This window comes from Mauremys reevesii, linkage group 11 (assembly GCF_016161935.1).
Source record: "Mauremys reevesii isolate NIE-2019 linkage group 11, ASM1616193v1, whole genome shotgun sequence".
NCBI classification, from domain to species: Eukaryota; Metazoa; Chordata; order Testudines; family Geoemydidae; genus Mauremys; species Mauremys reevesii.
Genome location: NC_052633.1, coordinates 18,941,728 through 18,954,636, shown reverse-complemented (window position 1 = coordinate 18,954,636; position 12,909 = coordinate 18,941,728). Strand labels below are relative to the sequence as shown.

General features: G+C 36.2%; 1 protein-coding gene across 1 annotated transcript in view; it reads right to left on the bottom strand.

Annotated features, from left to right (window-relative positions):
- Positions 1–12,909, bottom strand: part of RAPH1 (Ras association (RalGDS/AF-6) and pleckstrin homology domains 1) — a 145,821-nt gene that overhangs the window by 43,504 nt on the left and 89,408 nt on the right. The window contains 1 exon segment of the mRNA XM_039494697.1: positions 8,615–8,695. Within this exon segment, the coding sequence (XP_039350631.1) occupies positions 8,615–8,695 (81 nt within the window).

The window sequence follows — 12,909 nt, the reverse complement described above, 5'->3', positions numbered from 1 at the left end:
GAGGCCTGCAGTAACAGGAGCTTGGTCTGGAGCACAATGGTTGAGCTGTGGGAAATTGTAGCCAGGGTGTATGGCTTAAGGGGTTTCTCGCCTCCATTACTGATTAATTTGGGGTAGGATTGCCAGACAGACATTCTTATAAGAGAAAAGAACAGTCTTTTGCTAGTTATAACTATTAATTTCAGCAAGAGTTGAGGAAGCTCAAAATCTTGCAAGACTGAGCCCTAGCAGCACAATTATTCTATTAGCAATCATAGCAGGTATCATCCAGCATAATTACAGTAGTATCTTTCACAGAGAAGGGGAATTCTGTTCTATGCAGAAAAATGGATGTATCCTATATACCTTAAAAATCAGTGCTGGTACAGGGAAGTGCAAATTTGCTCAGGGAGCATTCTCCTTGCTAAGCAAAGGAGCTTGGAAAAGCAACAACTGTGTGTGAATATAACATTTTTCAAATACTTGAAATGAATAAATATCACAGAGAGAGAATAATAATTTAAGGTGGACCAATGGAGTATTAGGCACAAGGGAATAAGTAAAAAGGATTATTTACAAGATTACTTTTGTTCCATTTTATGGGGTAGAAATACACTCTGCAAACTTAGTCTGCAGTTTTAAACCACTTAAAATCTATGTTTTGAGATTGATATTTGTTAAGTTATGGAATAACCTTCCAGAAGCAGTAATGGAAACCTCATTGCTTGAGACATTTCAAGACGAACTGGATATAAAGCAATAAAAATTTACTATAGCAACAATTCTGTGTTGGCCCCCAAGGATGGACCAGATGACTCATCATCCAATTTTCCCTCTCTAAATTCCATGATTCTATGTTACAAAAATGCAGGTCAGTATTTTGACCTACAAACCCTTGACGCACATTATCCTTTTAAGTATAATCCTAAATGAACGTATTTTTCCTAGGCACAATTTACATCTAGAAATACTATTGACATAAAATTCAGAAACCCAGGTAAGAGTTATGACATACAGATAAAAATAAAAAATAAAACTTGCTACTCCAAAAGGGGTGAGCAAAAACTTTTCATGGTAACTTTCATATTTCCAAATCTTTAATACATTTGGCCAATATGTCTGGATTATCCAATATTTCTGTCCTTTGCCCACCCAACTTTAACTTAATCGGTTAGAATAAGTAGAAGGCAGCCAGTGGCAGTAAATTCTGCCTGACTGCTTTTAGAGTCTAAATATTATATTTAGACAAAATAGTAAGACCCCAGCCACAATATAGTATTTCTTAATGTAGCCATATTTAGTATTTGCCAGGTGGCCAATAAAATTCTGTGTTCCATTAATTTTTTTCCCTGCTGTGATAGTTGATTCATTGACTCCTAGCATAGACGGACAATCAGTTTCCCATAACTAAAAGACATTTCCCACTGTTAGTCTAATAAAAAAAGTACATTTCTTTCCCTTAGGGGTAATGTCTGTAATACTGCAATCAGGTAGCATACAATTGAACACCAGAAATTAAAAAGACTTGAAACAGTCTGAGACAATTAAGAAAAATGGATAATTTAAAGACAACCCCCTAGCTCCCTGCAACATTCATCCTCCCATTACAATGAAGACCAGAGCACGGTTAGGAGAAAAGGGTCTTTCTAGAAGGGGAGTAAGGGAGCTAAAACACTGCATTAGAAGACATTAATTCTGGTTTAGTTATGCCATTTGCACAGCTATATCCAGAATACTCAAAGAATTAATGTTTTCAAGTCAGTACACACCAGGCATAACAGGACTTATTCACGTACATGTAATCAAGACCAAGTCAAGCAGAGTGTCCGCAGAGTTTGCTAAATAGGTAAAATGGTCAGGTATTTCTAGCCCAGCTTTTCACAAAGTATTCATTCAAGCCAAAAATTGTACACACTGCGTACACATGGCTAGAATCCCTCTACTCAATTTATTTATAGGTAAACATTTTGAAACACCATTTTTTCTTTAAAGACATATGATATTGTCTTTACTTGGACTGAATTTTCTCAACCTCCCTTTCCCAAGGTCTTGTATAAAAATGAAGCTATTAAATCCTACATGCAATGGAAAGAGTGGGAAAGTTCTTGAAGAACTTCATCCTGCTGTATGCACTAAACAAAACTTCATAACATTGGATATCTGCAAATATTCAAATACTCAATGTTTTCTGCTTCCATTCAGTGAAGCAGTTTTAGAGATTCACCAAACTCTTATGTCAACTACTGCATACTGTAAAGGTATAAGCAGGTGTATTAGCTTCTGTAACAATGTGGGAGATTACTGCATTATTTTTATAAAATGTGTGACTCAGTTTACTTGTTCAGTCTTGTGCTGCTTGTTACCTGACCTCAATGGGTTAACTTCTTTTCAGAGACACCCACTGGGAGTGAGGAATGGGTGATCAATGCACTAATGTGCATTAAGTAGACATACCTGGGTGGGTGAAGGGATTATCGAGATACACTGGCATGTGAAAAAATCCACCCAAGGAATACAAAAGATATGCTAGAGGTGGACAAACCAAAAAGACTGGTTCTACCAAGCTGGCTGGTAACTAAGCATTGGATCATCTGGTAGAGGACCTACAACACCTGACAAGGTTGATCCGGAAGTCACCTGAGGAAGGGAACTGAAAGTTATAAGAGACAGGGTCATAACACAGAGGTCATACAGATTCCATGATTTGGAAGCCATATGCAGGAGAGAGGAAGGATCCTGGATACCTTAGAAGACTCTGACCAAATCTCAAAGAACACTCAAGAGCAGTGAGGAAAAGAGGCTGGGAGTGGCATATAGGGATTTTATTGTTTTTTCTGGATTTGTGTTTTGTGCTGTCTAAACTAATGAATGATTGCTTTTGGAACCCTGTTGCAAAGTCTATTTGCTTCAACTATCCACTGTCCTTGAAGAGGTGAACTGAAAACCTGAGTGCACACACGGTTGGAGTTCTCGGTAAGGGGTATGCTTAAGCTATTGAAGAGTCTGGAGGAGCCAGCAACAGTTTCAGGGACTGGGCAGTTGGACTGCAGGGTCTCCGAAGGGGTGCTAGATAAAGGATCTGTATCCTGAGCGTATGCCTAAAGACCCAGTGCCTGAGGTAGTGCTTGGACTTTGCTCAGACTCAAGAAGATTAAGAGTACAGGGGTCCAGTGTGGTAGAATCCAAAGAGCAGCTTAGGCCTTGGCTACACTGGCGCTTTACAGCACTGCAACTTTCTCGCTCAGGGGTGTGAAAAAACACCCCCCTGAGCACAGCAAGTTACAGCGCTGTAAAGCGCCAGTGTAAACAGTGCCCCAGCGCTGTAAGCTAATCCCCTCGGGGAGGTGGAGTACCTGCAGCGCTGGGAGAGCTGGCACCGCGACCACACTCGCACTTCAAAGCGCTTTGAAGTTTCGAGTGTAGCCAAGCCCTTAGTGAGAGTCCTGTTGTGGGAGCTTGATGAGGGCTGAGACAGCTTTCTGCAAGGATCTCACTGCAGGATTTCTTCACAAAAGGTATCCAAGTGTGGTCTCACCACAATTAGTGTAAGCGGTTCAATGTAGCTTGTTTTGGCCATCACAGAAAAGGCAGAAACATTTAGCGTAGAATGAAGGAAAGAAGACTGATTTTACAAGTCAGCATTATATATGCTTGTAGCTGATCATCTTATCAGAAGTATTCTTTTTTCAGGGGCCATGTTTACAACACACACAAAAGCAACTCACTATGTTTGAGTGGTTTTGCACAATAAAGAATAAATTGTCAGACAATTTTTAAATACTTTCCTTTTTTAAAATTTATTTTAAAAGGCCAGGGATAGATGCAAAGGGAAACATATGGTGAGAAGAAAACAAATGAGTGAAATTACAAACAGAAAATGTACAAAATGAATATATATATATAAAAAATAATGTATCTGAACAGGCAATTCAAGCTGCATTAATTTTTTTGTTAATAATGATATTTCAATTTTTGCAAGTTGTAACTTTACAAGTTGCACTTAGATACCATAAAATGAACACTATATCAAAAATGATTCAAATCAAAACCAAGATTCTCTGACCAAATATTCTCATCCGATAAAAGATTTATAAAAACCTAATCCATATCCTTCACAACCACCCTTAAAATTACAAAAATGAAAAACACTGCAAGCTATCACATGCATAAAAATCCCTGAACTGCAAATTTAATCCAAAGAACTGAAAATCAAATAAATACAGAAATAGGGGATACCTCTAATAACTCTACCAAAATTAAACTTTAATCTCAAACATAAGCATTAAAAAATAAGATTTAAGCATGCAAATGTGTTAACACAACACATTCCACGAATCACCACAGGTTTTATGTCATCAGTACATAACACATTACAAGAGCTAAGTTTGGAGAAAATGGACATTAAATTCCTTTTAATTTCAATAAATATTTTTAAAATGTAAAATACTTTTCACATATAGTTCATTCAATAAAAAACAGCTTGCCTTGATGTTCATAAAAACATGGTATATGTACTTTGTTCCAAATTACTTTTAGGACTTCAAAAGATTTCCTGCATTCCTTCCTTCCTTGAAAGAAAGGGACACATCTATATCTTCAGGCCTACATATCAGGAGGGGTTCAGGGACCAGCTGTTGGATATAGCATTTTATAATATTTTCAAAGAGCCCGCCACACAAACACTGGATTTTTATGCTATTCTAGGAAGAGATTTCAATGCTACAACTCTATTTGCTCCTATTCATAAATACTGTAAACATTTATAACTACAGTGCAGAATAACCAAGCATATTTTCAAGCATTTAGAATATAAACTTCTATACAAAACACTTCCACCCTACTGTTTACATGTACTTATCAGCTAAATAAGATAAAAGGTCATATGTACCATTTTACTCAGTGTTTTCTTGTAAGAATGTAATTAAAACTAATGTACGTATCAAGCGACATTAATAGCTGCACCACAAATCTTTTGCCTGTGTACTGGTATTGACAATTTCTCCTTCCATGGTAGCAAAATACTCAGTTACAATTTGATAGTCTTAACTTATTTGAAAGAAAGGAATGGAGTTGGTCTGCTTCATATTTTTTCTCTGCTATAAACAAAGAACAGCTCTGAGACTGCAAATATTTATATTAATCTCAATTTATAAACAAAAAATAAAACACTCCCATCTGTCTCAAAGAGATGTTTATGAATCATCTAAGACGTCTGAAGATTCTAGTAAGAGTTTTAGCTTTCCCAAAAATAAACATGAGACAAAAATGTAAGGAAGTCTTTGTTAGACATGATAAAACTGATGGACTCAGAGGACTCGCACATAGCATGATGGTGATCACTGGGAAAGTACTGTGTTGAAGTGTATTGAACTGCAGCAGAAAATCTTTCAAATATCCAAAAAACAAACAGTTTCCCTCTCCTTTCACAAAGAATGGCAGTTTCCTTTTTAATAAGCTCAATGGACTGTTTTTAATTCCTGAGGTTGGTAGGGCTCAAGAGGAGAACAGACTTCAAAGTTAAAAAAAAGACACTATGAAATTCCAGCAAACACTAAAGTGTTTCATACATTAATGGAACGGATTACTTCTTCCCAGTCAAATGTCTAACACATGCATCATGGGTAGCAAATTTATACATATATAGACAAAAACTTGTACGTCAGCCTGTTTATTTACAAACTGAATTCTTTAGGGAAAAACTACTTTTAAAATATGCACTTAAAATACTGCAGCTTGCAAATATATGATGCTCAGAGTTACTATACAACATGCCATACACTTAAGATTGGCAGAATTATTAATTTCAACGGATACTGATATTTAAGCATTTTTTTCTATTTTTATCTATTTAAATTTTCACAGCTGTGCAAGATGATGGCTTTTAAGCTTTTTATACCAATTATTATCTATTTAAATTTTCAGAATTGCAGGAAAGCACTGGAAAAATTGGGCAATGAATGGCATAGAAGGTCACACAATTATTTCATGTCAGTAGGCATTGAGATTCAAAAAGTTATAGCTTTATAACTGTTAAATCACAAATTGTCAACATCACCTGTCAAAAAAGTAAATATCCTTAAATCAAACACTAGAATTGTCAAGCAACATTTTTCTTACTTTGCCCAAAAGTAAATTTTGATGATCAATGGAAATACTGCATTGGTTTGTATGTAATACAGGGAAATTGACACTTACTAATCGACAAAAAACTAATCCATCCAAGCCTACATACACACTATTATTAGACATGAAAACCCGGAAGTTAAATAGGGCTGCAATGCAAATGAGTTGCTTATTTCATATCAGTTCTTTATCTAAGGAGGTTGCTCCTTTGAAGTTAGAGACTTGAAGGATACAATATGGAGCAATCTCTCCATTCAGAAATAGTTGGAATATACCTATGAAAACTTATGTTAAATTATGATCCTAAAGTACATCTGATATATCTAATTAAGAATTATTTGAAAGATTTATAGACTTTACATTATCCAAATATTAAAATACCGTACTACTGTAAGCAGATAAGTTTACATGTTCTTTACACTCCTATAGACAATACATAATTATAACAGTTTGATGCAAATTTCACAATTCTTCCCCCCCCCCCAATCTTCTGAAATTTCTTAAGAACTTACTCTTTAACTTGCTATTCTTAGCTTTCTGTTACAAAGTAGATTTAATCTATATCTAAAGCCTGTTTGAAGTTTCATAGACAACATCTTCTTAAGACTCTCTTTATAGAATGATTCACCCCAGTACACGGAAAATGTGTGTATCTCAGGAACAGCAGAACATCTTGCTACATTTCTTATGAAGTCATCTACATTGTAAATAGATGAGGTCCCCACTAAACTTTTCCCTTTAAAACAGTCAGTGCTACTGCATTCAAATCTACAGAAATATACTGCAATGACAACATAAGGCTATTGAAATTTACAAAGCAATTTTTTCAAATATAAAAAAATCATAAAAGATGTTTAGGGCTACACTCTGCCCAACCATTCTGTAATCTTACTGCACAGTTTGCACTTGGTCCGTTACTTAGACAAATGGAAAACAACAGCACATCAGAGCAAAAGATATTTACCAATGACAAAGATCACAAATATTGTAGACAAAAAAAAACTTAACCACAAATTTTGCATGAATAAATAGTAAGAGTAAAGCCATTAATCAGATGTTTAAAAAATAAGGACTACGTCAATATACAGATGTAAGAAAGAATGACCATCAAGAACAACAACAAAAAACCAAATGACTAACACAGAAAAGTTCCTACTTAGCATGGCAAGGAGAAAACCCATATAAGTTTTTCTGTATATTTTCATTCACAGAGAAATTGTTCTATCCATGTGGATAATTTTACTAAAGCTAGAGTACTGTATGTCATTATCCAGTTGACTGATTCATTCCTTTTATATAGAAATTCATCTATTACTAGGATATCTACATTTGCTGTGCTCTTGTCTAACTTATCTTCTATAATGACTTTAGCAAAAGGAAGAATCCTGAAAAACATCCATGTAAACCACTGGGTTATGAATAAATGGTTTTTCACCAGAAGTTTTTCCAAAGACTAACATGACTAATCAGGTTTTGGATTTTTTTTTAAACTTTATTTTTATGACTGAAGCAGAAAACCTACGTATCGAATCTAAATAATATTCTATTTTCACAAGATTCTCTTGGCTTATCAAGCTCTATTAAAATATATTATGAATACTAAATGATTTGCCTAATTTAGCCAGCTGAGGGCATTGTTGTGCAATTTATGTTTTACAGAGTCACTGGAAGAACTAGAAAGCTGTTTTGCAATTCCATTTTTAAATCATATCTATTCTCAGAGACAAAAATTTGGAAAAGGGGATGGGACCAGAAACAGTGACATCTGATAAGAAAAACCCACATTTTGGCACTCTTAAAATTCCGAGTAAAGGTCACTGTACTGTAATTTCAAATTGTAATAATATTTCCTGTTCTTCAGACTCTTGTTTTTAAGATTCAAAATGACATAGTACTTTTGAAGGAAAAAAAATGTCTAATTTGAAAGAGACTAAAAAAATGTAAAGAAGTTTAAATACATTAAATTCTGTAGACACACTTGCCTACCAAACTGAGTTTTTATACTTTTACTCTATTGTTATAAATAAATGCTGAGAAGACTTTAGTCCTGGTTCTGCCACTAGCCTGCTGGGTGACCTTCATATGCCTTAGCATCCCCATTTGTAAAACCAGAATAATGCCACTGACCTCCTTTGCAAAGCTCTTTGAGATCTACGGATGGAAAGCACTGTATAAGAGCGAGGTATCATTATAAATCCTAGCACGCATCTAGTGGAGAAATCTCATATTGCACCCTTCCCTTGGAATGGGTGAAGCTTTGCTAGCGGCAATCAGGCTTAATACACAGTTTTAACTAGAGTGTAAATAGCTTACTCAAACTAGTACATTTGGGAATTAATTGATAGAGGATAGGTAAGGAAGTCTGCAAAATGTTACAGGTTATGATATAGGCTTCGCTACAGTCTCCATTGCTGAGGTGTTAATGTATAAGGCTCAAACCACTGATGTGGTTTCTAATTACAAGGGGCCACAGGCGCACAAAAAGGGGAGAGACAGACACGTCATAACTTACAGGAGTCAGCTCAGCCTCCTCTTCTGTGAAGTCAATGTGACACTTGGACTGCTTGATGGGATGTCCCACAGAAACATTATGCTGTGAAAATGAAGGAATGGGGGAGGAGAAGTGGGAAAATGAAAGAAAAAGGAAGAAGAGGAAAAGGCACCATTTATTATCATGCAGGAAGAGCGGGAATGAGCAGTGATGTGAACCAGTAAAAGAAAGAGAAGTGAAAATAAACATATCAAGAAACATGCAACGTCCCTGCTCCCACCCTGTTGCGCAACAACTATCAATTTTTAAGGATAAGAATAGATGCTTATTTTCCCCTTCCACCTACAAAAAAATACACAATTTGTTTGTGTATTACATTCTAGACTACTAGGAAAGAAAATAGTAACCAATTTCTGATGAGTATATTTGTTTATTTTCATGTAATATATACTTCTACCTCAATATAATGCGACCCGATATAACACAGATTCGGATATAACACGGTAAAGCAGTGCACGAGGGGAGGGGGGACGCACTCCGGTGGATCAAAGCAAGTTCAAAATAACGCAGTTTCAACTATAACGCGGTAAGATTTTTTGGCTCCCAAGGACAGCGTTATGTCGAGGTGTATGTTAGTACACATTTTTCAGCTACACAAACTGATTAAGAAGAAACCAGACCCCAGATAATATACATTAGTAAATAGCTATGGGTTTGCACCCTTTGCACCTTTTGTCCTACCTCCCCACAAATATCCTAACCCCAAACACAGAAAATAATGCCACTTACAGCACATTTTCTTCCTTAACTACAAATCTAAACCTAACAATATGTTAAACTAAAATGGAATGCTGTTTTTGTTTTATTCATAACCAGGCACATGCAATCCTTATCCAACTTGGTAAAAATTAACCAATATCACGTGCAAGAATGACACAGCAGCAACACAAGAATAAATGAGCCTCCAATTGTCAACTGTCCCTTCAGTATGTCTCACTCCACAGCGTCGAGCTCCTCTAAAACGCCCCCGTTTGCATTTCTGGAAGTTGTAACAGTATTTGATTTATTAAAGAAAACTACAGAAATTCCTTTCACATTTTACAATTCCACTATGTTCCTAATTTTGGTCAGCTGTTCCAAATGTGTTTTTTGGCCAAGTATGGCCAAACAAGTAATCTTGTTAATTTTACACAGATGTATCTCTAGTCCCCTCTCTTCTCCACTATGAATCCCTGTACTTTTTAAACTTTTAATTAATTATTTCAGTATCAGGAGGACAAGAAACTGGTTTACAAAACAGAAAAATATTCTGTGATCATATATTATTTACAAGCTCCCATACTAATTCATCACAGCTTGTAGGGAGAGATTTTCACTGGGAGTTGGTGCTTTTGACAGAAAACTTTTTAACAACATCACAGCTTAACACTGTCACAATCCCATTTTTCTCTTTCTCAGTTCCGATCCAGTTCCTTGGCAGAAATCTGCCTCCTCTTAAGTATGAGTTGTGCAGATTTTCTTGTGAGGTTATTCATCTAGAGGTTTTTAAACAGGGTTCTATTGATTTCTGAATTCCTGTTCAATTATTTTCTTATAGCTTGTCTACACAGTGAGGTAATGCATGAGGGTGTGATTTCTAAGTCCACTAACATGTTGCACATTACTTGGTCCATTTAGACCTTGCTGGTGGGCACTAAAAGTTTTCTAGTGCTCTTTAATGTAGTGCTGTTTGAAACAGTATCAATTAATGCGCAACAAAAAGCACATCCCAGAGTGCACATTACTCCACCCTGTACATATGCCCTTAGTTTGTCCATATTAATGGTACAGTATATATTATGCATCTGTACCTATTGAATGTGTGTGGGGATGGGCCGGGGGTGGAGGTGGAAAGAGCTATTTATATTTTCCTACTGGAGTGCACTGTTCCAAACCTGTCATCTTCATTAATGGACATCTGAGGAAGGGGAAAGGGAAACTGATTTCTCTCATGGGGACATGTGAAGGAGTAAAGTGTTAAAAGGCTTAGAAAGATCATTTTACAGGGGACAGCTGTGGTATCAACAATAAACACTGATTAGTCTATTGTCATCAGCATCTCTAATCAGAAAAAGCACATGCACGCTTGGATCCAAACAGTTCAAGGAGGTTCTAGTTCAGCTGACTGCTACTGGCAAGTGTCTATACTTCTTCCATAGATCAGGAGAAAGCCCATCATTTGACCAGCTCAATGAAGGTTGAAGTCTTGAGCTAAGCCTCTTCTTAGAAGAATACACAGTTGGGCACTGGAAGTTCTCGCGTATTTGAAGTCTCCAAAAAAACATGGAAGGGAGACAGAGAAAGAGAGAGAGAGAGAGAGCACAGTCCTATTTAAATTTTGGCACGTGCTAAGACAGTACAGTGCTGAGGGTTATATAAGTATCTGGGTAGACAGACATCTTCATACCAATGAGAGTCACCTGCAAGAGGCCGTTGGTAAGGCTTCTTAAGAAATAGATTCAGATAACTGGTCATAGTGGAAAATTTTAGGATTTTTTCCTATCATACACAAAGTTTTCTCTTCTGTTTTAGTGGAATGAGTTCATGTTCTGCTTTCAACCCACCTAAGTTTCTGGTAGACAGTGCAGTACTTAGCCAGTACTTTTAAGAATTAATGTTTTTCTCTCTCTCTCTCTCTCGCTCCTACTGCTCCTTGTGTTTGCTTTTTATAGCTTTAAGAAAAGTAAGTTAAAGTGGAAAGGAAACAGTCTACTATGTTTGCCTACAAAATACATTACTTTAAAATCAAAGAGGGATCGGGGAGACAACATTTAGCCCTAAAACTGAATGAAATTAAAATATGGCTGTAGTAGCAACCCCATACATTTTAAAATTTTTAATCTATAAGTCAAATATCAAATTCCTTCATTACGGTCAATTTAACCAGCCAGATGACAGATGACACATTATTTTTTAATTTAACTAGAATGATGGAAAAACTCCATTAGCACAGTACATCCTAAAACTATGATTAGGGAATTGGTTCAGTACTGTCTCAGAGGGACGAATGTTACCTATTGAATGGCCAAGAGCCATTCCCCACATCAAGTAGGTCTTCCATGGAGGTTCCAGTCTAAACACTGACCCAGTCTAAGCTTTCCTAGCTTGTGTGATCTGAAGACATACCACAAAGTGTCATAGCTGCAGGCATGGAAAAGCAATAAAAATAACATGTTGATTTTAAATAACTTAACACCTAGGTTATATATTAACCAAGAAAACTATATTAACTGAAATGTCAAGATATTTCAGCAATTTAACTACCAAAACTATTCATTAAATGGCTGGAAGTGAGAAAGTGCATGTAGGCTTCCAGCACTGTGCACCGAGGTTGATACTATTTTCACAAATGTTTGCAATGAACTACCTAAACAAATAAAATTGATTTTCAAACAGATTGGAGTTTTAGTTTTCTATGATCTTCCATTCCAAAGTTCTTCAAATCCTTCCCCACAGTTCATCTTACTTCCCTTTCTTAAAAAAAACAACCCTCAATAAAAACAACCAATATTCTCCAAAAAAGACTTCTGTTACAGACTACCTTGTAGCTATAGTACATCATACAAACAGAATGCCGTACTGGTCTTATACACAAACCACTTATGGGAGTAGCTAATGCAGATGAACATTGCAATGCATAAACAAACAAGTTCCTAAAAATTACAAACTGATAAGTTTATCTTTAAGATATTTTGAATAACTCCATAAGATTTGGCAAGTTTTGATTTGTATTTCAGGAACATTTTAATAACTGGACTGCTGATATTTGTGCTGCCAAAATAGCTGAAAACCAGATAGCGTTTCAGGATGAAGGATTCACAGAATTTTCCTTTACCGTTGAACTTTTTTTTTTTTTTTTTGGACGTCAGAAATATCATTTGTGATGAACTGTTCCAAAAAAAGTGGGGAAGGGACAGGAGAAGGAGCTGTGTTAACAACCATGGTTAAGTCTCATATTTATTAATTCTTTCAATTTGCTAAATTTTACAGACGAAAGGGTCATTGGAAGAAACCACAGCCTTTGTGGCATGTGGCCAACAGTTGGAATGCCTTAAAATAACTGGCAAAGAACAGGTTTAATTTGAAACCTCAAAGTTAAAATCCCAGTCCCTGACTGGTGCAAGTCATGACTACGCATAGCTGCTTATAACCTTGATATGTACTAACCGCACACAACTCATAGAACATAAGGAACAGAACATAGGCTCCCAAATACACATACAAAAGCCAATACTCCCCATGTTAAAGAGTGCTCAACCTAGAGATGAAATAGGCCA